Below are 22,578 nucleotides of genomic sequence, written 5' to 3'. Positions count from 1 at the left end.
GGGGGGTGGTGGAGTTGAAGGTGGTGGAGATCAAAATGCTGTGTATGTGAAAGCCTCCCAGGGAGCAATATAGAGGGAGTGATGGGTTATCCGTCAGATTGGGGACCGTAAGGATAGTACCTGGCGCAAGCGGGAAGAAGAATTTTCATTTCGGGACTCCTCTTCCCTTGATGTCTACCCATACTGCTCTCCCAGTACTGCTCAGGGAGCAGGGAGGGGAAGCACCTGAAGGGGGCTGTATCGGAACGGGACCCACGAAGAAAGTAATCTCCTCGAGGGTGTATCTTGTGGGGTTATTACATTCATAAATATATACCTGTGCACACATACATATGTCTAGGTATATGGGAGTAGAATCGGAGGGAGCCAACTCGGAGACGACGGAAGGCGAGGCTCCTCACATTTTTATTCGGCTTTGCAAAGTTCAATCCCTTCGCAAGACCTCCTCCCCGAATCCCCCTTCGTCTCTCTTTAGTAATGAGATAAGTTTCATTTTCTTTTTGCCGCCGCTCCCCAAGGTTTTCGGATTGGAATATCTCCCCCATCCGCCTCCCCTCGGATTCCTGAGAACGCTTCGAATTCCCGTTCAGTTTAATTTTTATGCGCTGGGTCGAGCGGGGAACGGGATTGATTCGATATCTCGCCATTCAAATAAAAGAGGAACAATTGTGACGGGTCGCATGGTATTTTTTGCGTCGGAAGTGCGGTGCTGAGAGTAAGAGTGTGTGGAAGGTGGTTTCTCCCTCGCGTGCATGCGGTTTGATTTAAGACTGGAGCGCAGCTTAGCATCTAGTATTGCATCAGTTTCGAATTCAAGAATCTTGTCGATTGTGTCAGCTATTTAGCTTGCTAGCAAGCTCGCTGGTTCTATTTAAATCGTTACTGAAAAACTGTCGCTTCAGCATATATGCTCAACCGTGTTACTTTTTTTTCCTTCACTAACAAGGGTTTGTCTGTCCGTTCAGTAAAAATTTAGCAATCGATTTTTTTCACAATTTCTGATTAGCTAGAGCGCTTCAATTTTCAGGATGGTATAGAACTGGATGGCAATTCAATTTTATTACAGTTTAACCATGATGGGAACAGTTTTCAAAAATCAAAAATAAATATGCAGATTAGTTCCAGAAATAGCCAACGAAATACAATAAGGACGTCTCAATTGTTACAGATGACATGAATTTTCTTCGGAACACAATTAAAGACTGCCACTGCCCAGTTGTTACGAAGGGCGACTCGTAAGCGGTGGAACCGTGATCGTAGCTCTCGTGTACCAATGTTCTCCATAGTATTTTTGTTGTTTAAATTTAAGGGAAGCCTGTGAATTACCATTCCTATTTGTAATTTGCCCTGAAAATTGTATTTTTATGGGTCCGCTTGAGCTACTCTTTATTCGCTCTCCGATGGACTATTCGTCGACGCCTCCTTTATCCTAAATTTTTGCCAGTGTAAGTGATAAAATATATATAGTCATAATTAGTTACAGAATAAAAACTTATAAAAAAAGTTTGTCTCAATGAACTAAAGAGAAGACTATAATTTTACTCTAGCATAACCAGAGCTTTCAATAAATTTCTGCGCGTACAACGAAAAACATTGGGCGGCACAAACTGGTGTCTCCGTGGAGAAATTTTAAGATTAAATAATAACATATGAAGCATAATAATTGCGCCCAACTGTTTTGTTTTTTAGGAATCAATTTATTCATATCTCTTGTCAGGCGTACTGAAAAATAATTTTCTTCTTTTTAGTTAATGAGGAACACCGTTGTTTTATAATAATTATTTTATTGTTGTTGTTATTGCTGATTTTGTGTCGTACAATTCCGGCTTTTTTGGTGCATTCCATTTGCTTTTGGCGTCATATTCCTCTCCATTAGAGAGCCTGAAGGGGAAAGTTCGAAGCGGAATAAAAAAAACGAGGCAAATGCGATTTGCCGAGGGACAAGAATGTAACTTTGAGGCGAGAGGAAGGAAGAGGCGAGGTTTCGTAAGAGGGACTCGCACGCAAGGATAGAGGAGAAGAGAGAGAGAGAGAGTGCGAGGCATTAAGGTTTAAGTTAACGAGTGGGAAGGGATGAGAAGTGACGAACGAAGGGGACGGAAGGTCGTCGACTGAAAGTTTTGTTCCTCCCCGGAGAAGTGGCTCCGTATTCATTTCCTTCTCTCTTTAGCCTTATTGATGGAAGTTGCTCATGAGCGCTACACTCCTGCCACCCGTGTTCCTATTTAACCCCTACCTACTGCTTTCACAGATTCCCGACCCCTTGAAAAGCAACCCCTCCCTCTAAACAGTCTTGCCCCATCTTACACCCGCATCAGCTACCCCATTTAACTCGTCTCGCTCAACTCCACCTCTTTCCGCCGCCACCGCCACCAGCGCCACATATATATGTTACGAAGCTCCTCCCTTCCGCCGGTGAGACCGTCATCATCCCGCAAAGGAGTTCACTCCTCACAATTCGCTCATCGAATGGAGCGTAAGGCCAAGGAGTGATGACCTGCTCGCCCAATCACAATTATTTCCAGCAGCGATTGAAAGGCATTTTAAGTGCCATCCCTGGAGGAGGGTTGTTTGCGTCGAAAGAGAAACTGTGGTGGATGTAAGAATGCACTTAATAAATCTCTCATATCGCCTGTGATTCGTGTCTACAGTTGAGGTCGATGTTGGTGCCTAATCAAGGAGTTGATGGGGCTATTTGAATGAGATAATAGGAAACAATAGGACGAGTTTGTTGGAAGCGTATGATTGGAGACACTTATCTTGAAATCCATCGAGTTTGCTATTTAAAGTGGGTCGATCGTGAGATAATGTTTATTTACATAATTATGTTTCAATTAACGGGGTAAAATTAAGAAAAACGATCAAGCTAAATTATATAGAAATGACTTGATCACTGGATTAACCGACCGAGTCATTATTCTGAAACTGGGATGATGAGGGTAAGGAAAGAAGTGCTTTTAGCAAATGCGGTTCTTAGTGATTGGATAAAATATGACTAATGGGATCGGGTTGGTGGAGTGAGTAGGGCTTGCTTTCCACCTAGTGAGTTCGAGGTTGAATCTCGGCTGCTGCGGAGATTTGTTGAGATTACCCGATCCCTGCAAGGTACTTAATGGTGGGCATTCCAATTGCAACACTCCAATGGATGGCAACTGAATCGTAATCCCCTTGACGCCTTGACGCCGAAATTAGCCGGCCAGAGCAGGCTAATTTCAACGCTGGGTTTCTCTACACCAGTCCTTTCTTTGTCTCCATTGGCCTAAGCTGTCGGTCGTCACATTCAAATGCCATTCCATGTCAAGAAGTCGTTATCAGTCTGTTAATTTTTTTTCTGCAACTTATTAAAATCTGCCAACTCTATCAAGCTATATATCATTGGTTTTTATAGGTTCACTACGTCAGAAGAGCATAGCATAATGTCATGTGAAAATGAAATTACCAATATGAGAACACACACGTCATTTCACTTACAAATAAGAACGTCACCTTTTTTCCGTTTTCCCATTGCATTATATACTTTACTACAGCTCAAGTATTCCTTCCATGAATTCGTACTAGAAAAGACAAATCTGTACTGAAGCTTGTGATAAATAGAAAATTCAAGTGACATTTTAGACTTGTTTGAAGGTGCAGCTACGCATGTGTTTTGTTCAGCAACCTTTTTTTTAAGCAAATTATGCAAGTCATTGAAGTGTATGGGAATCAATAAAATGAAAATTTAAGCCATTGATATAATTATTCTGACATTTATTGAACTATATGTACTCATGCTTTAACATCCAGCTCAAATATGTACAATTGCGCGTACACCCAAAATTTAATTTCTGATAAAAATGTTTTTACCTCTATTTTTGCCTGCCAGAATCCCCCTGTCAAATATTCACTATTTTTCCCTTCGATTGTCTTCCATATTAGATATTTACGAATAGATGAGCTTGATTCAAAAAGAAAAAACATTCTCAAGTGTCGTATTCAGTTTTTTTCCAAACCTCGACGGACTTATAGGGTCACTCCGGTTGCATGGAGGGGAAAAAGGCTTTATTTTATTACGCCCGATCGATGCGGATCGATACGCATTGAAATTAATGGTCTGTCGTCGAGTGCGGCGATGTAGAAGTGAGATCGGGTTGCCATTCTGAGGAACGAGTTTGGCCACATCCACGCAGTATATAAAGCGACCACCCGCGTTTGTCGTTTTCGGGGAAAGAGGTCGGAGAGTTCCGGATTGTGGCCGGGAGAGTCCGAGATAGAGCGCGCAAAGGATTCCCTGGCTTTGATTCGGCCATCGCGGCGGTCGCTCCATCTTTTTCCCCACTATCGAACCCCTTTCATCCGTATCATCTCCCTTTTCCCTGCCACGACCACCCCCACTCCCCAGTCTCCCCCGTCCGAAGGATGCTAAGAAATTTACGTGACAGGCCCCCGCGTCTGTGGGTGACACACTGCAGGAGGAAGAAGAGGAGAAGGTCAAAGCCACCGAGACCCAACCCTCGTGTGAGCGATCATCGTACGGATCTGCTGCTCCCATTCGTATACGTGTGTATATTTCTCTCTCTCTTGACCGACCGACCGTAACAGTCGTGTGGGCATGAAAGTGGAGACTAGCTGAGTCCGTGCCGATGGTCACCAGAGGAGGACTATGAGAAGATGGAATGGGGATTAGAGAGCTCGAGGGATGGGTCAACTGTAGTGGGAGTTGATGGGTGGGGTGGATCATGGCTGAGGAATACTCGAACTTTAACTAATCAACGAAAACTAACCGTTGTTGAAGACTCGTGCGAGTTCATCTTTTTCCTTTCCTATCCCATCCCTCTCACATTATATTTGTGAAAAATTGACCATGGACAACCGTAAGGCATGAGGCGAAGCGCCAAATATACTACTAGTCCCCTCTATCAACGGACTAGTAGTATATATTATGTCTAAATATATAAAATGTTAAATATATCTCTATTAACAAGATCCACTCATTAGGAGGGGGATTTTAGTTTATGATTTCTACCACCGAGGAGCAATGGGTGGGCATTGTAAAATGAACATTGCTGAATGAATGAAAGTCTGTACATTTAAAATATTTCTTAAATTACAACTAAGGTTGGAGTGAAAATCTCAGACGCTAAAATGGCATTGAATCATTTCGCCTTCAAATTTATAAAATACATCCATTTACATGATGCGTGAAGTATTCTGGGCTCGCTTTCTCTGTATTCTGCATACTACGCTCAAAGAATAAAAACTAGCGGATGGAGTGTTGCTGAGTCTGACACAATTTAGACTGAGGCTTTTAAGGCCTCTAGCAGTACACATTTACATATTTCAACCCAGATAGAGCATTAATACCTACATAAAATGCTAGTTATCGTGGGGGTTCATTATCCATTAACGCCTATAGGGGGCACTCTTAATGCATAAGGATTGGGAAAATTAAAAATTTGCGAAAGTGTTTTTCATGTTATGTTTCAGGACTATTATTCTGTGATGTCCATCTCCGCAAATACTGGAATGGTAGGAGATCGTATTACCAACGTTACTATGCGTGCGCTTGCCTTATGCTCTTAAGATGCTTTTTCTCATATCTAAGTAATGCGCATACATATAAAATACGATATTGCCGTTTCGGGGAAGTTCCACCCCTTCCAATCATCTGGGAGGTAGCTAGCTACGTATTTTGTGTATATAGAATATTATCGTGTGCATTCGTCCGCCTTACTGTAGCTATTGTCTTAAGAAAACTACCCTCTTTGTCATTATTCTGTCTTCCGTGTCGTCATATTGGCTTTTTAAGGAAAGGTAATATATCGGCTTGACTTCGATACGTCGCTATATGGAGCACCCATATGGGGAATCCGGATAAATTCTGGATGCGGATAGAAGGGTCAAGTCTGGAGACGAGCGACCCCAAGGAGGTCTTTGGGAAGGTTTAGGGCAGAGCTTGCCTCTGGATTTACGACTGGGGACGGCTTTTTATAAGGCTGCCAGCTCCCATTCTTCCTGGGTGCTCGATGAAAACTAGTGGTAGGCAGAAAAGCAGCTGCAGTCTTCTTGCTCGAATGGAAAGGTATTTCTCCTCTGTACATTACTTTATGATAACGCAGGAGAGATAGGGTATTTTTGCCATTTGCCGGAGTATTTCTTGAGACAAACATGTGCCAACCGAGTGGTTGGTTGTTACGTTTTTAGAATTTGATAATGGTATTATTCACTTTTAACCAGTATTTTATTTTCTCGGCTTGCTTATTTTTAAAGTACTTCTCGGTTAGGTAAGAAATTCAGTTTTCGTCTCGCAAAATGTTGTCGTAAAAACGCCGTGCCCTTATTTTAATGTGAATGTGCATTTAGTTGAAATTATGAAGGAAATAAAGGCAAAAAGTTCGAATGAAGGAGAATAGGAACATGCGAAAATTGATCTGAAAAATTAAATCGTACTATTTCATTTCCATTCTTTCAAAGCTATAAGTAAGAATTTATGAGGACTTCATCGTGTAGTGAAATTAAACCAACGACAAATTTTATAGTGAAAATAAGGTCGAGATATCACTAAGGGGATGTAAAACATCAACTTCTGAAATATTATTCTTTAATGAACCACAAGATATTAGAAGTGAAAGAAATGGAATACTCGGGTAAATAGTGAAAAACGATGGGAACTCCGGAAAATCTATTGATTCAAGAAAGAAAATTAGGTATAGAATAATTTAGTTTACATCTCCTCCAACGATCGAAATGCTGTACCCATAAAAGTGAGATTTGCTCGCTTGACACCCAAGAATTGACCACGTAAACCTGAAAATTTCCGCCACAGATCTGATTTGAACCTCTTCTGCCGAGGTGGAGGGAAATTATATCTCAAAAATCGTCCTCTTAACGGGGAGAATGGAGAAGTGAGAGGCTACGGTTGTTGGATAAGATAATAGAATTGGTGCGGATACAAAGATGCAAATGGGAAGGACTTCGGGGGAGAATCGTTTGAAGCCATGAAAACCAGGGAGCAGAAAATAGCAGAGGAGATGTGGTTCACCCGAGGAAAACCCAACAGGCTGTCGTTGATGGGTTGAAAAGTATCATCGCTTAACGATGCCTATGGGAAGAAGATGTATCCCCAACGTCAATCGTTTGGGAAAATACATGACTCGCGCCGACGCCAGGCAGCCTCTCCTTCCGCCAGTGCTTGAGATAACGACCTTGCGGAGACGTATTCCCACCATCATCGCCTCGAGGAGACATCATGTTTGAGGGCGATTATCCCTCCCCGGCGAGGCGGCCTCTTCCCGTATCATGGTCACAATATTTCGCGGTGGTGACGGGTTAAGGGAAGGAGAATGATAAGCCAGGAAGCAGATAAGGAGGTTGAGAATGACGGAGTGACTTATCTGTATGCCATGGGTGATTGAATGAAATGCAACATCAGAGACATCGTTTATTGGTTGGATAATACTATGACAGGTATTAGTGCAAGTATGTTAAGGATAAAATATACCATGTGACTGTTAAAGAAAACTGTAACTTTTTGCCTAGATTTCGAAAAATATCCAGTAAAACCCATTTGGGATACGAATTCCTAAGCGATTTAATCAACTCCGCAAGGGCCTAAAATTAACCGAAGACGATGAGCATCCTTGAAAAAGATAATTGGTGCGACTCTTACCATTCTCTGATTTCAGTATACATATAGCCCTTCCTTTCAAACGAAGCTTGTCTAAATCGTTTTTACGTAGAAAAATTCTTTGATTATACACGCTATTATTTCTTTCGACAGAAAAGGATTGTAATCGAACTGTAGGAGATTTTATCATGAAAGCGAGTCTAATGCATTTCCAAAAATGCGGCTATTTATTGCAGTCTCTTATGTCTATTCTTGTCTATAAACGGTAGAAATGCCGTTTTCGTAACGTTATTATGTGGCGAAAATTCCGTTTGAATAAAAAATGACATGATGTGTAGTAGCATGAAAATCATGATAATAATAAGAAGAAGTCTCATAATTTTTTGTCGGATAATCTATCACACAGTTGTATTTTGATTCTTTGCATTTATTTTAAAACTTATAAATGAAGAGTAGCGATCTTTTTATGTGCTTAATTATAGTCATATCAAATAATTTATTTTATCACTCTTAATTTGGTATCTCCTGAAAGAAATTTTCAAGAGCACCACCCACCCTCCTAAAATATCAACGTCGAAATTTGCACCAAGAAACCGTGGTACCCTAGGAGAAATTAATGTTGCAACTCTTCCCATTCCCCGGTCTTACCATGTATTGGCTTTGGAGAGGGGTAAAGTCGGCCGAAGGGAAGGAAAATGATAAGCGGGGAGTGTGATAAGGAGGTCGAGGATGCTGAGTGACTTATCTGTGAGGCAGTCCCCGGGTGGTATTGACGGGTAGATATACGGGTGTTAGAGAACAGAAAAAATTGTACGTCGAATTATAAGGCACTTGCCTATCGCATTTAGCTTACTTACCTAATGCCTTATTTCATTGAATGGCAGCCCCATACACAAGATTGTATATTCTGAGCTCCCTAATTTCACGGATTTTTAATGTATTTTGGTGTAATTTTTGGGCAGTGGGATATGAGTTTATGAAGATGAGATGAGATCTTCATAAAATTGATTGTTTGAGGCGTAACCTTGTGAAAGCGATTCATTATTAAAAGTTCTTCTTTTTAATTTTAATAAAATATCTTCATGATAATTATTTTTTTCTGCTATCTTGGTTATTTTGATGGATTTTCAACAATGAAAAGCACGGTTTTTTTTTAATGGTTCTCTCAATGCGTCAGTTCAAAATTTTTTAACCCTATCGCAAGTTCGTACTCCACGAACATTTTTCACCATGTCGCATTTAAAACTAGTGCATTTAGCGGTCAGTGGAAAACATTAGTAAAAAAGTTATTTTCGGAATCTCGAGGTCGCGAATAGAAAATGGCTAATGGGCTATTTAATGAGCTCAAGTATCCAATGTATCCAATGACCAAGTATCAATGTTGGTTGAGCGAGAGCGAGGAGAGAAGGGAATAGGTTTAATGGATAGAAGGAAGGATAGTAAGCCCTATTGTGAATTGAAGAGGTTTTATAAGCATTTAAGAGGTAGGACAGAAAGGAGAGATGCTTAAAATTATTCTGGTTAGATTATTTTTACCATTAAGTGGTGGGATATTTTAATTATAATAAACATTAAAGAAGACTTCGATGAAAAAAATTCTCTGTTAAGTCTTCAAATGACGCTGTATGCGTCTGATTATCACGAATGACGGAACAACGTGGATTATTTTCCATCGTTTTAAATTTCACCTGGGTCGATGTATACATTATCACTCTATTCTTTCGATCTGATCGTTGTTTCCACGTGCATTGATGGTGTTATTTATCTTTCTCTCTTTCCATCAGGCCCGCAGGCGTGCGCACGCCGTGCTGCTAAGGGCCGGCGGGGCTGAGGGGCGGTGGTCACCATGAAGATCCTGAGCGACCTCTTCGGCGCGGAAACCAAGTTCGGGGTCGTGCTGCAAAACTGCCGCGAGTCACGTGGCCTCGTGCTCGTGATCGTGGCCATCGCACTGCTCCTCGACAACATGCTCCTCACGTCCGTCGGTGAGTGCACCACACGTCACATCCCTCGGAAAAAAACGCTCCGAATAAACATGAAATATTCTTCATTTTTACTCTCCCTGTACTATTCATTACTGGGGAAAGCCGCCCATCCCGTAATTTATGGAAAATTTTAAAATATTGTATTTGTTAAGTTTCTATTTGTGTTTAAAAGTGATTCAGTAAAAATGTCTAATTGTCTGAAAGCCAATTTCGCAAATCAGACTTCAGACGCATTGTTACTGAGAGGTATTTCATGTCACCAAGACGCCAAGTAAAGTAAGAAACCCTCTGTAACAACGACCTTAATCCGTGCTTGCTCCGAGATGAGGGGCAGTGACGCCACTGCGAGGAACACACAAAGAAGCATTTTGTTATCGACTAATTCTTGCGACCGTTTACGCATAGAAAAAATACTACCTAATAGAATGCAATCAAGTCAATGGGAGGTGCGGTACGTCCGAGATTCGGGGTGTGAGATCAATTATTCGGCTAACCTCTTCATGACGTGGAGATTCTCACGGTGTGATGGATTTCATCAAAAAACACTGGGCAATCACAAACGTCCATGCCCTGGACAGGAGCATCTTACCAATACGGGACTCGAACCGGCATCCTTCCATTTGGCATGCGGGGTAATAATCCTGCTAGCATGGAGATCAATCATTTTATATTTCAGATGATCTTATTCCTTGTGCCTTTCTTGAGCAGCCTCAAGCAAATATCTCTTGGCCTTTATGAGAGGAATCTGTTATTTATTCTTCCTTCCATTTTAATAATCATTTATTCGCTGCGTCTTTGACATTTCCTATCCACTATGTGCTTCTGTGGCGTATGATGCTCCACAGTACACTTGCCTCTCCTATACTTCGTTACCTATACTCGTTTCTCACTCCATCCGTCCATTTAGCCTACAGCACCCATCTTCAGCACCAATTATTGAAGTCTTGTATTCTCCTCCACTAGATAAAACATGCATGAATATATCCAAAGATTGAACATGATTTACATATCAATAACATCGGAAGTTAAGCTGCATAAAAATTGATGGCGGGAATATGTGAAAAAAAGAAAGTCTTCATGCGTGATATAATGAAACATCATAAGTAATGGAATGCCGGCTATTTGCAACAATATTTTAATTATAAATTAAGTGTCTTTTTTATCCTAAACTCGAGGTGCTTAACATTTTCGCAGGAGCCAGGTCGAGTAAAACACTTTTAAAAGTGGATTAAGAATAAAACTTACTAAGTATATTACGTTTCGTTTGTTCCGACTCATTAGGAATAATGAAGATTATATTCCTTCAAAGTGAATGACATTTTGTTTTGTTCTTGAAAAAATATTTATTTTATCCCTACTTCCGAGGAAGGTGATGGGGTCACTAAATTTAAGTTTTTAGTAAGTTTCATTCTGTAAGTGCTACTTATTGTGTCGCTAAGACCATCGCATCGTGGAAGAAACTAATCCTAATCGTGGAAGACACTAAGCCATTCTCGTTGCATTTGCACTCTGTAATATTTCTTCCTACCGGAGACCACCTTAGTTAATTTAAATTGCTTTAACTGAATTTTTACTTCTCTTTCTTTTAATCGGGTCATGGATTATCTTTTCAATCGCATATGCTAATTGTAAAATAAAAGTCATCGTTTACTTATGTTTCTGGAATGGCACACAGTGAGGCTGTAACCAAAAGTTATTTTCCTTGAAGATATGTCTTCGGTAAAATATTTAACCAAGTTTTGACTATGGAAATGAATGGTGTTTGAGGGTAGGTGAATGGAGGGATTGGCGTGAGGGGATTTACTTTTGCTGGCCGTATAAAACACAAAATTTCTGAATAAGCCTGGAAACATGGAAAGATGGTGAGAAAATGGTGAATTTCGAGGGAAATCGGCGTGTTAATGGTTTGAAAATAAGAGAAGGGACCGGAGAATTTATTTTCTCAATGAAGACAAATTTGTATGGCATTGAAACTGTAGAATCTCTTTCGGCCATTCATGAACGCTCGTGAGAAACGCGGGAAACGTCAATGTTAATTTGGCGGAATATTCCACTTAATCACCTTTCATTGGATTAGTTTTGCGCTTTGAGGCGTATAATAAGCGCCTAATTTATGTCAATATAAATGTGTAACATATGCCGATTCAGGAATATGCAATGCTTTTACGTTCTCTTCATCTCCTTTTGTCGTTGTCAGGCATGGATTCTTTGAAGATACGCAAGCTTTTATTCAACAAGGTCCACAGGTCCAAAACTAAGCTCTAAACTATGTTCCGGGATTCTCTTTGGTGTGGTCGATGCGGGCGACGGATTCTTCCCCCGAAAAATCCCCCTCCTGCCAAATCGGAACGCCAGGATGGATGTCCAAGGCTCGATTTAATTGAGTTCTTTGTGACGTTTCAGCCCTTTCACTAATCCGAGCTAATTGTGTGCCATACGCTTTCTTAAAATTTCTCCCATGGTGGTTCATACAACAGATGGCGATGAAAATTCTAAATTTATGTCTTTCATCACAGTCTTGATTTCCCAAATGAATGTCCACCCTTAGTATGGGTAATTATGGCAATTAAGGTGATAAATAATTAACGAAAAGTGTATAACTCTGAATTGTGTTCATCATATGAGAAACACAGTTGATGAGGACATTTATGAAGACATATCAGATACACACGTATTATCCACCAATGGATTAATATTTCAATATTTTCTGTGGGATTTTTTGCATTGCCTTGATTTTGTGGACTAAATGTGTAGAGTGTACTAAGTGCGGCCAATTGCAGGATCGTGGATCGCGATGATGAGGGCTAAGTAAAAGATTGAAAGGCGCAGCTGGAGTTTAGAGGAAGTTGGGATATTTCCGGGAGACCCGGAAATTAGGCGACAGAAAAGTAACGGGGGGGGGGGAAGGGTTTTCGTCCCCTAATCGAATCCTGCCCCCTACCCCCCCTATTCCGAACCCTGCGAACTGATCGATGTGAGGAGGCAATCACAAGTTTTCAATCTCCACTCGCACCTCAGCCAGCCACCCTCGTCTCGAGGTTTCTTCTTCAGGGCCATTCCCCTGAACAAGGGCCCTCGTCCATGGTCCGAGAGCAGTGATTGTGCATTTACGGTGCCCAACTGGGCTTGGGGAGCGACTTGGGTAGCGTTCTAGTCATACATTTGGTTAGCAAATGTTTGGCAATTTTTAACCGTGTAAGCTAATGTAATAATTTTTTTAACCCCTCCCCTTCGTTTTACGTAAGATTTGCCGATTTGCAAATATATTTTCTTCTTATATATTAAAAAAATACAATTTTTATACAATATTTTAATCGTTTATTTAGCTTTATTTCAGATTTACGGCCTAACTTTGCGGTACTATGGCATAGGGGAATAAAATCACCAATGAAATTTCCAAACTGAATATTTATGAACACTGACGATGAATTCCACACTCTTATATCATTGTCAAGGTCATCACCTGAATAATGATATAATAATATCAAGATCGCGGTCGGTTGTATTAATATTTTGTACGGAACGAGTAGCGCTTTTTGATGTCTTGGTCTTCGGTTTAGTGAAGAAAAGATTTACTTTGAGCGGGAAAATAACCAAACGCTCTACTTGACTGCTTCTTTCATCACTGTACATAAAGGCCTCTCTGTCTTATGTAAAAATGCTGTGCGATCCCCCTCCCACTTGTCAGCACATGTAGGCAAACTCTTTTCTCCCTTCCCTCTTCAAGGAATGGAAACGTAAAACTTGAATGTCCCCTCCGAAAGCGAACATTGCAGAAAATGCATCGACGAGAGTATATAGATTAGTCTAAGAAGACAACTGTGAATAGGAAATAGCTGATACGTTGATTGATTGTGGGGCAAAGAAAAGTAGTGGCGGATTAAGGGGGCAGCCACATTCGCACCCGAAATCAATGGAAAATTTTAAATGCATTGTAAAATTTAAGCAGACTCGGTAATGAATTTTAACCAATATAAACGTTGTAATATTTTTTTTATATCCGTGAAAAATATCGAGTGCAGATTGTCAGTTTGGGTGACTAAAAATCCAAAATTTCGAAATTTGATGTATTCCATCTTCAGGCCTAAATTCGATGTGTCATATGAGAGTGTAACAACTACATCTCATTTACCATCAAATGATTCTATTTCTATGTTTTTATTATTTTTACTCTTACGATTCTTTTTGTGTTGCTCTGAAGATGAAATCATTTACTTCCGAAGCGTTGGCAAAGAATGATTATTTAATCACTCAAACTGACGACCTATACTCGATATTTTTAGGGATATATAAATCAAGAGGTTGAGAAAGAAGGTGAAGTGTTTTTTTATAATAATTGATTATTATTATTATAGTATTCTACCGATTAAGGTAGGTTTCCATGGAGTGTTCAAGAAGTGATCTGGAAGCCTCCCTTTCCTTCCAGCACTGCCTTATTTAATTCACTGTAAGGCTTAATCCCTTTCAGTCTATCTAAAAATCCTATTCTTTTCCTTCCCATCCCTCGTTTCCCTAACATTCTAGCCTCTAACACCATTTACAACATCCCCTCACCGCTAAGCACTAACTCCATCCATTCCTTCTGTCTCCTACGTATCTCATCTAAAAAAATATCCAAAATTCAATTATCTATGTGTATCAGACTTCAGGCGTATTATCACTGCGAGGTATTGCTTAACATCATGGCTCTACGGAAAGTAGCGTAATGTAAAAAATTATGATCCACCGACCCCTCCCAAAACACCGATCTTGATCCGCCCCTGAAGAAAAGGCTATCTTATCATCAATTGGTGAAAGTTCTATGGCCATGTAGCAAATCTACGAAGCGTGTGACTTTTCTATTGCATTGAAAGTATTCCTTTTGGTAGTAGTCTGATTACTTGCGTAAGAGAAATCTTTGCAAACGTGGGTGCGTGCTCGAAGCCTACACGGAAATTTGATCTTTGAAGCAAATCTGCCTGGTGTGAGTTTGCGAGCTAGTACGTTTGTTGTGTTTTCTTTTGCTTTATTTTTTAATCTAATACTGTTGAATTTTACAAATCGACTTAACTCGTTCCCATTCCAATATCCCATTCCTTCTTACACTCAATCCCTTGCCTTCCTTGCAAGACAGTAAACCGGGACGCCTCGGGAAATTAATATTATTCAACAACGGCTTGCTATCTTTCTTAGGTGGAGCACAGCTCTATATAAGGTGGAAACAGGAACGCTGAGGAAAGAGGAAAGAATAATCTCGAGCGATTGAGATGCGGGAATGAAGGAAAATGGATAAGGTAAGCTTAACGGAGAGAAAATAATCGAGAAAGTACAAGACATGATAGGTGAGAAAAGAAGCTGCGGGAAGAGATAGAATAGAAGCAGATAGTGTAATTGTAGCGTAGATTTCAGATAGAGCGTGAAATGAGGGGAGAGTGTAAGGATGTAATTGAGGGGAGGATGTTGTGGAAGCGGTGAGAGGGGAGAAAGAGAATCTTTTTCCTGGGTAGAATGAATGCAAAATGTGTGATGCCTAGTTGAGGAAGGAAATTGGCTGTAGAAAATCGAGTTAGGTAGATGTGATTAGTTAAACTCGTGCGACTTGTTCCTTGTAAACCTACTTTAAAGGATAGGTAACCTGTAGTAATAAAACTGGATTTGGCGACGCTCGTAAAATACACGAATTGCAACTACGGAGGCAGGATTAACATCCAAATTTTGTAAACAAATTATGTCGCATGCGAGGCTGTGCGAACTGTGGAGTGTTTTCACGATATACAGGGATGTAATGATCCCTCGCTAATTGCATTTGTTTTTCCATGTCGAAGTAAATAGAGCGTTGTCGAGAAAGGAGTTGAAAGCACTTTTCCTCTTTCGTTTGCTGTTCTAGCTAGCCGTTCGTTTGTCAACCAAAGGCAGATATAGTGGGTAAAAAGTATTCAAATTCAAAGAAATTCATTGATAAATATTGATTTTTTCACGCTGCACAACGTTTTCGGATGAATCGTACAAAAAGGAAGTCGCCAACTATACAGTGCTCAGTCATTCAGTTTTTGGACTCAATTGAATGATAAACATTGAATGTGTGCCGTTATTAATTACCCGCTATGGCCTAATGGTCGCGGTACTGGTACTTTTAATAAAGATTGAAGAGCCATTTACGCTTCCTCTGAGGGTTTTTATCTGAATTATTTGCGTCCATTAATAGGTTTAAGGAATGTTGATATATTTTCAGTTTTTTTTTTTGTTTTTTACAGCCACGTGGATTCATTAAACTCGTCCTTTTTCTAAATTTTGCTTAAGATAGCATTAAAATTGTTTATGGGGCATATACCGTCATTCACAAGTAGTTGCATCGTACATATATTTTTGAGTATTACTAGTTGCATCAGTTAAAAAAATAATATGTGAGGTAGTACCAAGTACATAGATTCCACATCTCGCAAATTCCATACATTTCACTCACCGACACTCATTGGACTCTTTTTTTTTCTTTCTGCTCGGTTTTAATAAGTTCTCTCCGAAAGGATCATACCGGTGAAATTTGTCATCCATGTCAAAGTATATGCTTATCTATATGAAACTTAAACACCCAGTGCATATTTTTAAGAGAAGAAATTGAGATGTAATCGCGGTCCTATTTCTCGGATTACTATTTCGTCACAGTTGAGCAAACCATCCGAATCCATTGTTCCGGGTTTTCAGTGACGGAATGTTCCTAGTCATGGGCGTATTCAACCATCAAAACCCGTATGCCATCGTAGTAAGGCGGCCAGATTACTCTACAAAGGAAGACGTACCTAATACGTGAGGTTAATGGTCCTAGAGATGGAAGAGATGGCGTATTAACACTCCGATTACCAATTTAGTAGCTCGCCTCCTCTCGCTGAAAGCATTTTATTCCTTTAAGGCAACAGTATCCCCTTGGTTATTTCTCCAAGATGCTCCAATTGTCCTTAATTTTTTAGCAGTGCCCAATTTTATAGCTTCCCTGAAAGAGGATCATAACCTTCCCGTTGACAACTGGGTCAGCATTGTTGAAGGTTGCCGTCAGTCTGAACCCGTATAAGGTTCCCGAAACTCTCTCGTGCTTAGCTTTTATGAAGCATAAATCTTTACTTAGACGTTTATATCTACAATTTGTTTTTAAAATTGATTAAACTCTAATTTTGTTGCTAATATTTGAAAGGTAGAAGAAATGCTTCCGGATGTATTCTTTGTATTTAGATGTATTGAATTTTTTTAAATAGTTGAACTATTTACTGTATGTTAAAACCATTCAATGTGACGGTGATCTCTTCTCATGTCATCCACCCTTTGATCTGATTCATTTATTCCAACACTTCGATTGCCAATGCGGCCATCGTCTTCCCAGCATAATTCTCCGGGAAAGCAACAGATATTTCCTCCGACAACGTGGTACTAATCGTACAGCCATTAAAGATTAATTATTTTCATGAGAATGCCTGCGTAATTACGTTTCAAGGAGTTTTCAAGGAGTAACTTCGCAATTATCCGTGGAATTTGAATCAGTGACAGGTTTAAGTCTATTGTTACGTGGACTTCTATCTTTTCCATCGCTCCTAAGCCCTTCGGATCCACTGCTTATATATTTTATTTTAAAAGTTGGCTGTTATTTCTCCTTAATTTATTTTGTTTCTTTAGCAGCCTCTTTTGAAGTATACTTCAGGGAGTAACTTGTTCTCTCTTTTAAGATCAGATTAATTTCTTTTAGCACAATTCCTTTAATAAGTTCATTTTTTAATGTCACCGAAGCCGAGTTGTTATAACGGGAATCCAGTTTGTGTTCATTTTGTTGTACAAGGCAATATTCTTCCGGAGCCATTATTTTTTCCGAGATTCTTATTGATGCTATTTTTAATTATGACTAAATTGAGAGCATTACATCGGGAAAAAAATTACATCTGGGTTAGTATTTGTATTTTTGACATTACCGGTTTTTCTCTTTGAATTTATCAATCAATGAAATTAAAGACAAAGCTATTTAAAGGTGAGCTATTTCGGTTAAAGGTCGCTATTTTCATTTTGATATTTCAATAATTTACCATCAAATTTCCTCAAAAACTTTTACAGCTACAGTGAGGTAGCATTTTCTTATCTTCTCACCGAATCAATAACTCTACCATGATAACCTTTGGATTGACAGAAAAATTTGTTTTCTTGAAAAATATTGTGCCAAATTGGAAGAATATGCTATTAATTGCTGTCGCAAAATTAAATTGCATTAAATCCGTACAAGCAGTGCATTATTTTATGCTGTTTAACCATTTCTGACCCAAAGCTACCTTTGAGAGAATTCAAATTTCAAGATTTTTCATTATGAAAATTTGAGAATGCTACAATCAATCATAATTATCGTGGCAGCTGAATATTTCGTCATTACAATTAACACCACAAAATAATGCGTAGTTTAGATATTTCCTTAACAGAGCATATAATTTATACATTTTTGATGTTGCTTAGAAGGATCATTGGGTTATAATGGGTTAAGAGGCAAGGTAACTTTATATCGATTCTTGGTAGTTCCCATATGAATGTTATAGCTCTGAGCTGAGTAAAACATAAAAATATTCTTGTTATTCCTCTCTTATTTCAAAATGAATTTTCATAGTCTTAGGAGACTTGGTATCTTCATGACGAGGTCAAGTAAGTCTTGTATGAACCTAATTCGATATAAAGAAAATAGATTTTTTTTAAATGTTAAATATTCCTCTCTCTTTCAATTATGCGGTTAGGAGTACACGGTTGATAATTCCTCAACTTGGACAGAGTCCATTGCCGTTTAAATGGGCTCGAGAAATTTCACGTGCCGAATTTATTCCTGTAGTGTGTCCGTGCACAGCGCATCCACCCCATTTACATCCCCTTACACACCCTTACTCTCCACTTGGCCCTCAACCTCTCAACGAACCCTAACATCCACACCCCTACGCCACCAGCCCAGCCCCTCTTCCCATTCCCCCCTCCCCGTCCCGCGTTCCCCTCCCGACTCATCCCACCGCACCAAATTTCCTCGTCCCCTGTCACCAGCAGACCGTTTGGTGCGCCCATGTCCGATTCAGAGGCACCCACACCGTATCCTCCCTCCCCCACATTGCCATCCTGGATTTAAAGGGGCGAGTGGAAGGGCCTATTTGTGCGGTGGTACTGAGAAAGAGAGTGTTTATTCCGTGGATCATCATGGTGTCCAGCACTCCGGAAAAAATTGTTTTTGTATTTCCTAGCTTAGCTTTTTATTAGTTTAAATATGCGCAACATATATAAAAATTTCCTCCTGTCGTGCTTTATAAATTAACCGCTAATCATGCTGACAATTATTTTCAAATTAAGAATTCCATCTTGTCCCTCGGTTAAGTTAATTGCTGACGTAAACGAGTGATATGATTGGTCTGGGACAAATTTCTCGAAAGCACGAAGAGGCTGAATGAAAGTGATACCAATATGTTTCCTTATCAACGTATCCATTATTTGTGTGATCCAAGTTTTACATCTTAATAAAAATTGACGTAAACGTAATAATGTGATTGCCCTGGATTAAATTTTTCGTAAGCACGAAGAGGTTATGTGGTAGTGATATCAATATGCTTCCTTATTAACGCATCTATTATTTGCATGATCAAAGTTTTACATCTTAAGAATTACGAAGTATTCCATAATTCAAGGATAGATCCGTTGCCAAGGAATCACATAGATCCCGATATAACATCTTTTTCATTTGAAGTTCCTCCAGGTAACTGACTACGCATCCATAATATTGGACGTCACATCATGCACCACTGACCCCACTGTCTCATGTCAATATATATGAAATACTTATTGACTGATGTGCGGTAGGAATATTGCTATTTCAATGAATGTAAAACATTAATGGATTTTATCAAATTAAGCTCATATAAAATGGCAAATCGATATGCCACTAACTGACTCATCAATATTCGCAGCCCAAACTGTGATAGGCGTGGGTATTTGGCTTATTGGACGCAAAAGTAAAAAAAAATCATCGGGAGAAAAATTCTGAAAACTTGAAAAAGTCGATTAGTTTTTGAGATATATCGACTTGAATTAACATGGGAGCCTTATGGGACTAAAACTTTTTCGCTTTTATTTCGTACTTTTAAACGTCCGAGGAACATAACGTTCAATGGACATAGACTAGATTTTTTGGTCGATTTTTTGGTGTGGTTGTCATTGCGACGAATTGATATTTTGTATTTTTTATTATTTTTTGAACGTTTTCTATGCTTTTCTTATGGAAAAAGTTAAGGAATTTTTTTGACCAACTTGCAATAATTGTACGACAAATTCCTTGAAATATAAGGTGTAGGATATTTTAGTTGATTTTTTGGCTATCTTGGAATTTTCATATGTCGAAACAATTCCGAGGAATAAACGATTTCGATTTTACATTGTCGTGAAGGGCGAATTTTCAAACTCGGATTTCGGCGTTGAGACATGTGCCATATGAAAATTTGGAATCTTCTGGAAAAACCGTTTAGGGTGCTTCGCATCCTAACGTTTTAAGCTACTTTCTCCGTAACCCTCTTGGTTAATTCATAATAAAATTCCGAAAAATATCCTGCACGCGAAAAATCATTGTCGCCATTTTTTTGTGGAGCATGCAATCTTGAATATCTTAGCAACCATTCAAGCTAGATGAATGAAATTTTCAGGGCAATACTTTTATCAAAAAGGTCAATATTTGAAATGATGGCCATTCCGCTCGATCGATTCAAGTGCGAGTTATATAGATACTAACCTCCTTAGTTACGCTTTATTCGCTAATAACTTTGTTGGTAATGAAGGTATGAATATGAAAGTCACATATATAAAAGCTGCTAATGTGTTTTATCCGACTAAAATTAAATCAAGCGGATCGAATGATTAGAGCCGAAGTAATTATCGATCCAAGTGTCATTCGATAGATCCCTTTTTTAGACTTATTTACAAAGTTACGGGGATATAAATTTTAATATATTGGTAAAATAGAAAAGCTCTATGCACAGATGCAAATAATTTTGATGGGTAACGATTCCTAATGAAAATATATCGATAGGACTCATTTTCTCCTTTGCTATTGACCGTACCTCTCCGATATTTTCAGGGTAGTACCTGATCGGTAATATTGATGTTTCGTTATAATAAGGGCTCCATGGCAACCATAGTTATCATTTTATATCGACATTTAATTTCAATGTAAAGTAAATGGCGATAAACTCATATCGTTTTTACGTACGATTTCATTCAGGATTTCAAAGTGGTTGCTAAGGCTGGAAGTGATTGTTGATGTCTGGTAAACCAACTCTACTACACGTAAGCGTAACCAATTCATTATTTTGGTTTAAAAATTGACTTCTTTTTTACTTTCAATGACGTTTGCATGCATTATACCATTTCAAAATGCTTAACTGTATTTATGTATTTTTTATATTCGATTGCTTTTAACAGTTTTAATTTCCCTTTGATAATATATCTCCTTTCCAACATTACATACTATATTATGCATCATTGAAATAAGAAAAATTCAATATTCAAGGCGCATCCTTACCCATTCTTTCATCAAATCATTTCAGCCGCATTATTGATTGCCTAATGTGCGGAATAATTTCAATCATAGTAACCGGTAATACTGACCATTATATACCAGGGTTGCTTTTTCCCGTGGTTATTTAACCACACGAAATTACGGATAGCATGCTATTAAAATATTTACTAGCGTTTTCTAGCATACGTAGGGCTTATATGTTATGCCTGTTGCATACTTCTTTACCAACGCTGAAATTTGGGGTTACGGAGACTACACCCTCACGTAATTCATCATTTAAGAATGTTTTACATTATATGGGATTCAAGTAGTCGGGAATCGATATCTAATAAAGCTCACGTAAGGCGTCACGACAAATGAATGCCATAAGCAAAAATTGAGTTAATTCGGCGAAGACAATTTGCCGTGAATATGTAATGATTATGAAAAAATCTTGCGCGACCTGTTATGAAAGCCGTGCTACGCTGATTTGCGTTGGTGGCGCCATCTATACAGTGATAATAAGTGATATCAAAACGATTGCGAATTTTTCAATTCACGTGCCAGTACAGTCGAACACTCGGTACGACGAAATGAACTCAATCGCAAAATTTTCAAAATGTGAAATACCGTTTCCATCATTAAGGCTATAATGCATTATGGAATATCTTGAAAACTACTTCTGTGAAACTAAAGAAATTTTGGGGATGGTTTCATATAAGTATTTTTATACTACATTAAGGACGTTTGTAGGTGGGATATCTTTATATATATCGAATCTGCGTCTTATTTTCTTTTTCCACAATACTTATGGACTTTAAACGTTGAAAAACAACCACACAATCATTTCTCTCTTGAAATTTTGAAAACTTTAGTCCAACTATGTGTCAATGGTAAACTTAACCAATCTAAAGAATGACGTATCCGTCCAATGGAATCCTATTAAAGACAAAAAAAATATTTTTGACAGAGCATATTAGTTTCTTCCCCTTTCATAGAACGCATAGAAGAATTTCGTAAATTTAAAGTACTTATGGACACAATACTCGGAATCACGTGACACCATCATATCTCCTTACCCATCACAACCCGCTTGATGAATTCAAGCGCCAATTTACTCGTTTTAATATATGATAAGAAATTACTTTAAATATTTTCTGCCTTTTTTTTCATGTGATCATGATAATCTAGCCGTCTAGACTGACACACATTTTAAGTACTCTCTTCGAGGTTTTGATGAATTAAAATTACTATTACTGAAGTGCAGTATAAGTGAAGTTCAGGCATCTTTATTTTTCAGCCCTCCGCGTTAAAATATAGTACTTTTGTCATTTTAATTGTTTTACTAGGAAAGTTTACCTATCTCATATGATTTTTTTAGATTTATACTCCTAGAGTTCTCGCTCGACATCGCTCACTTCTAGAGTGATGCTTTCGATGCTTTTTCACGGCCTGCAGGTCGAAAAGAAGCA

The 22,578-nt window shown here is 38.9% G+C and overlaps 1 protein-coding gene across 3 annotated transcripts in view; it reads left to right on the top strand.

The window, feature by feature from the left end:
- The window catches only part of LOC124155566 (synaptic vesicular amine transporter), a 204,247-nt gene that overhangs the window by 115,866 nt on the left and 65,803 nt on the right, over positions 1 to 22,578 (top strand). For all 3 annotated transcript variants that reach the window (XM_046529508.1, XM_046529509.1, XM_046529506.1), the window contains exon 2: positions 9,388 to 9,588. In XM_046529508.1, coding sequence (XP_046385464.1) covers positions 9,450 to 9,588 — 139 coding nt within the window. In that variant the 5' untranslated portion in view covers positions 9,388 to 9,449. The remainder of the gene's footprint in view (positions 1 to 9,387; positions 9,589 to 22,578) is intronic.

This window comes from Ischnura elegans, chromosome 3 (assembly GCF_921293095.1).
Source record: "Ischnura elegans chromosome 3, ioIscEleg1.1, whole genome shotgun sequence".
In the NCBI taxonomy this organism is placed as follows: Eukaryota; Metazoa; Arthropoda; class Insecta; order Odonata; family Coenagrionidae; genus Ischnura; species Ischnura elegans.
This window is presented reverse-complemented; position numbering and strand designations above follow the sequence as displayed.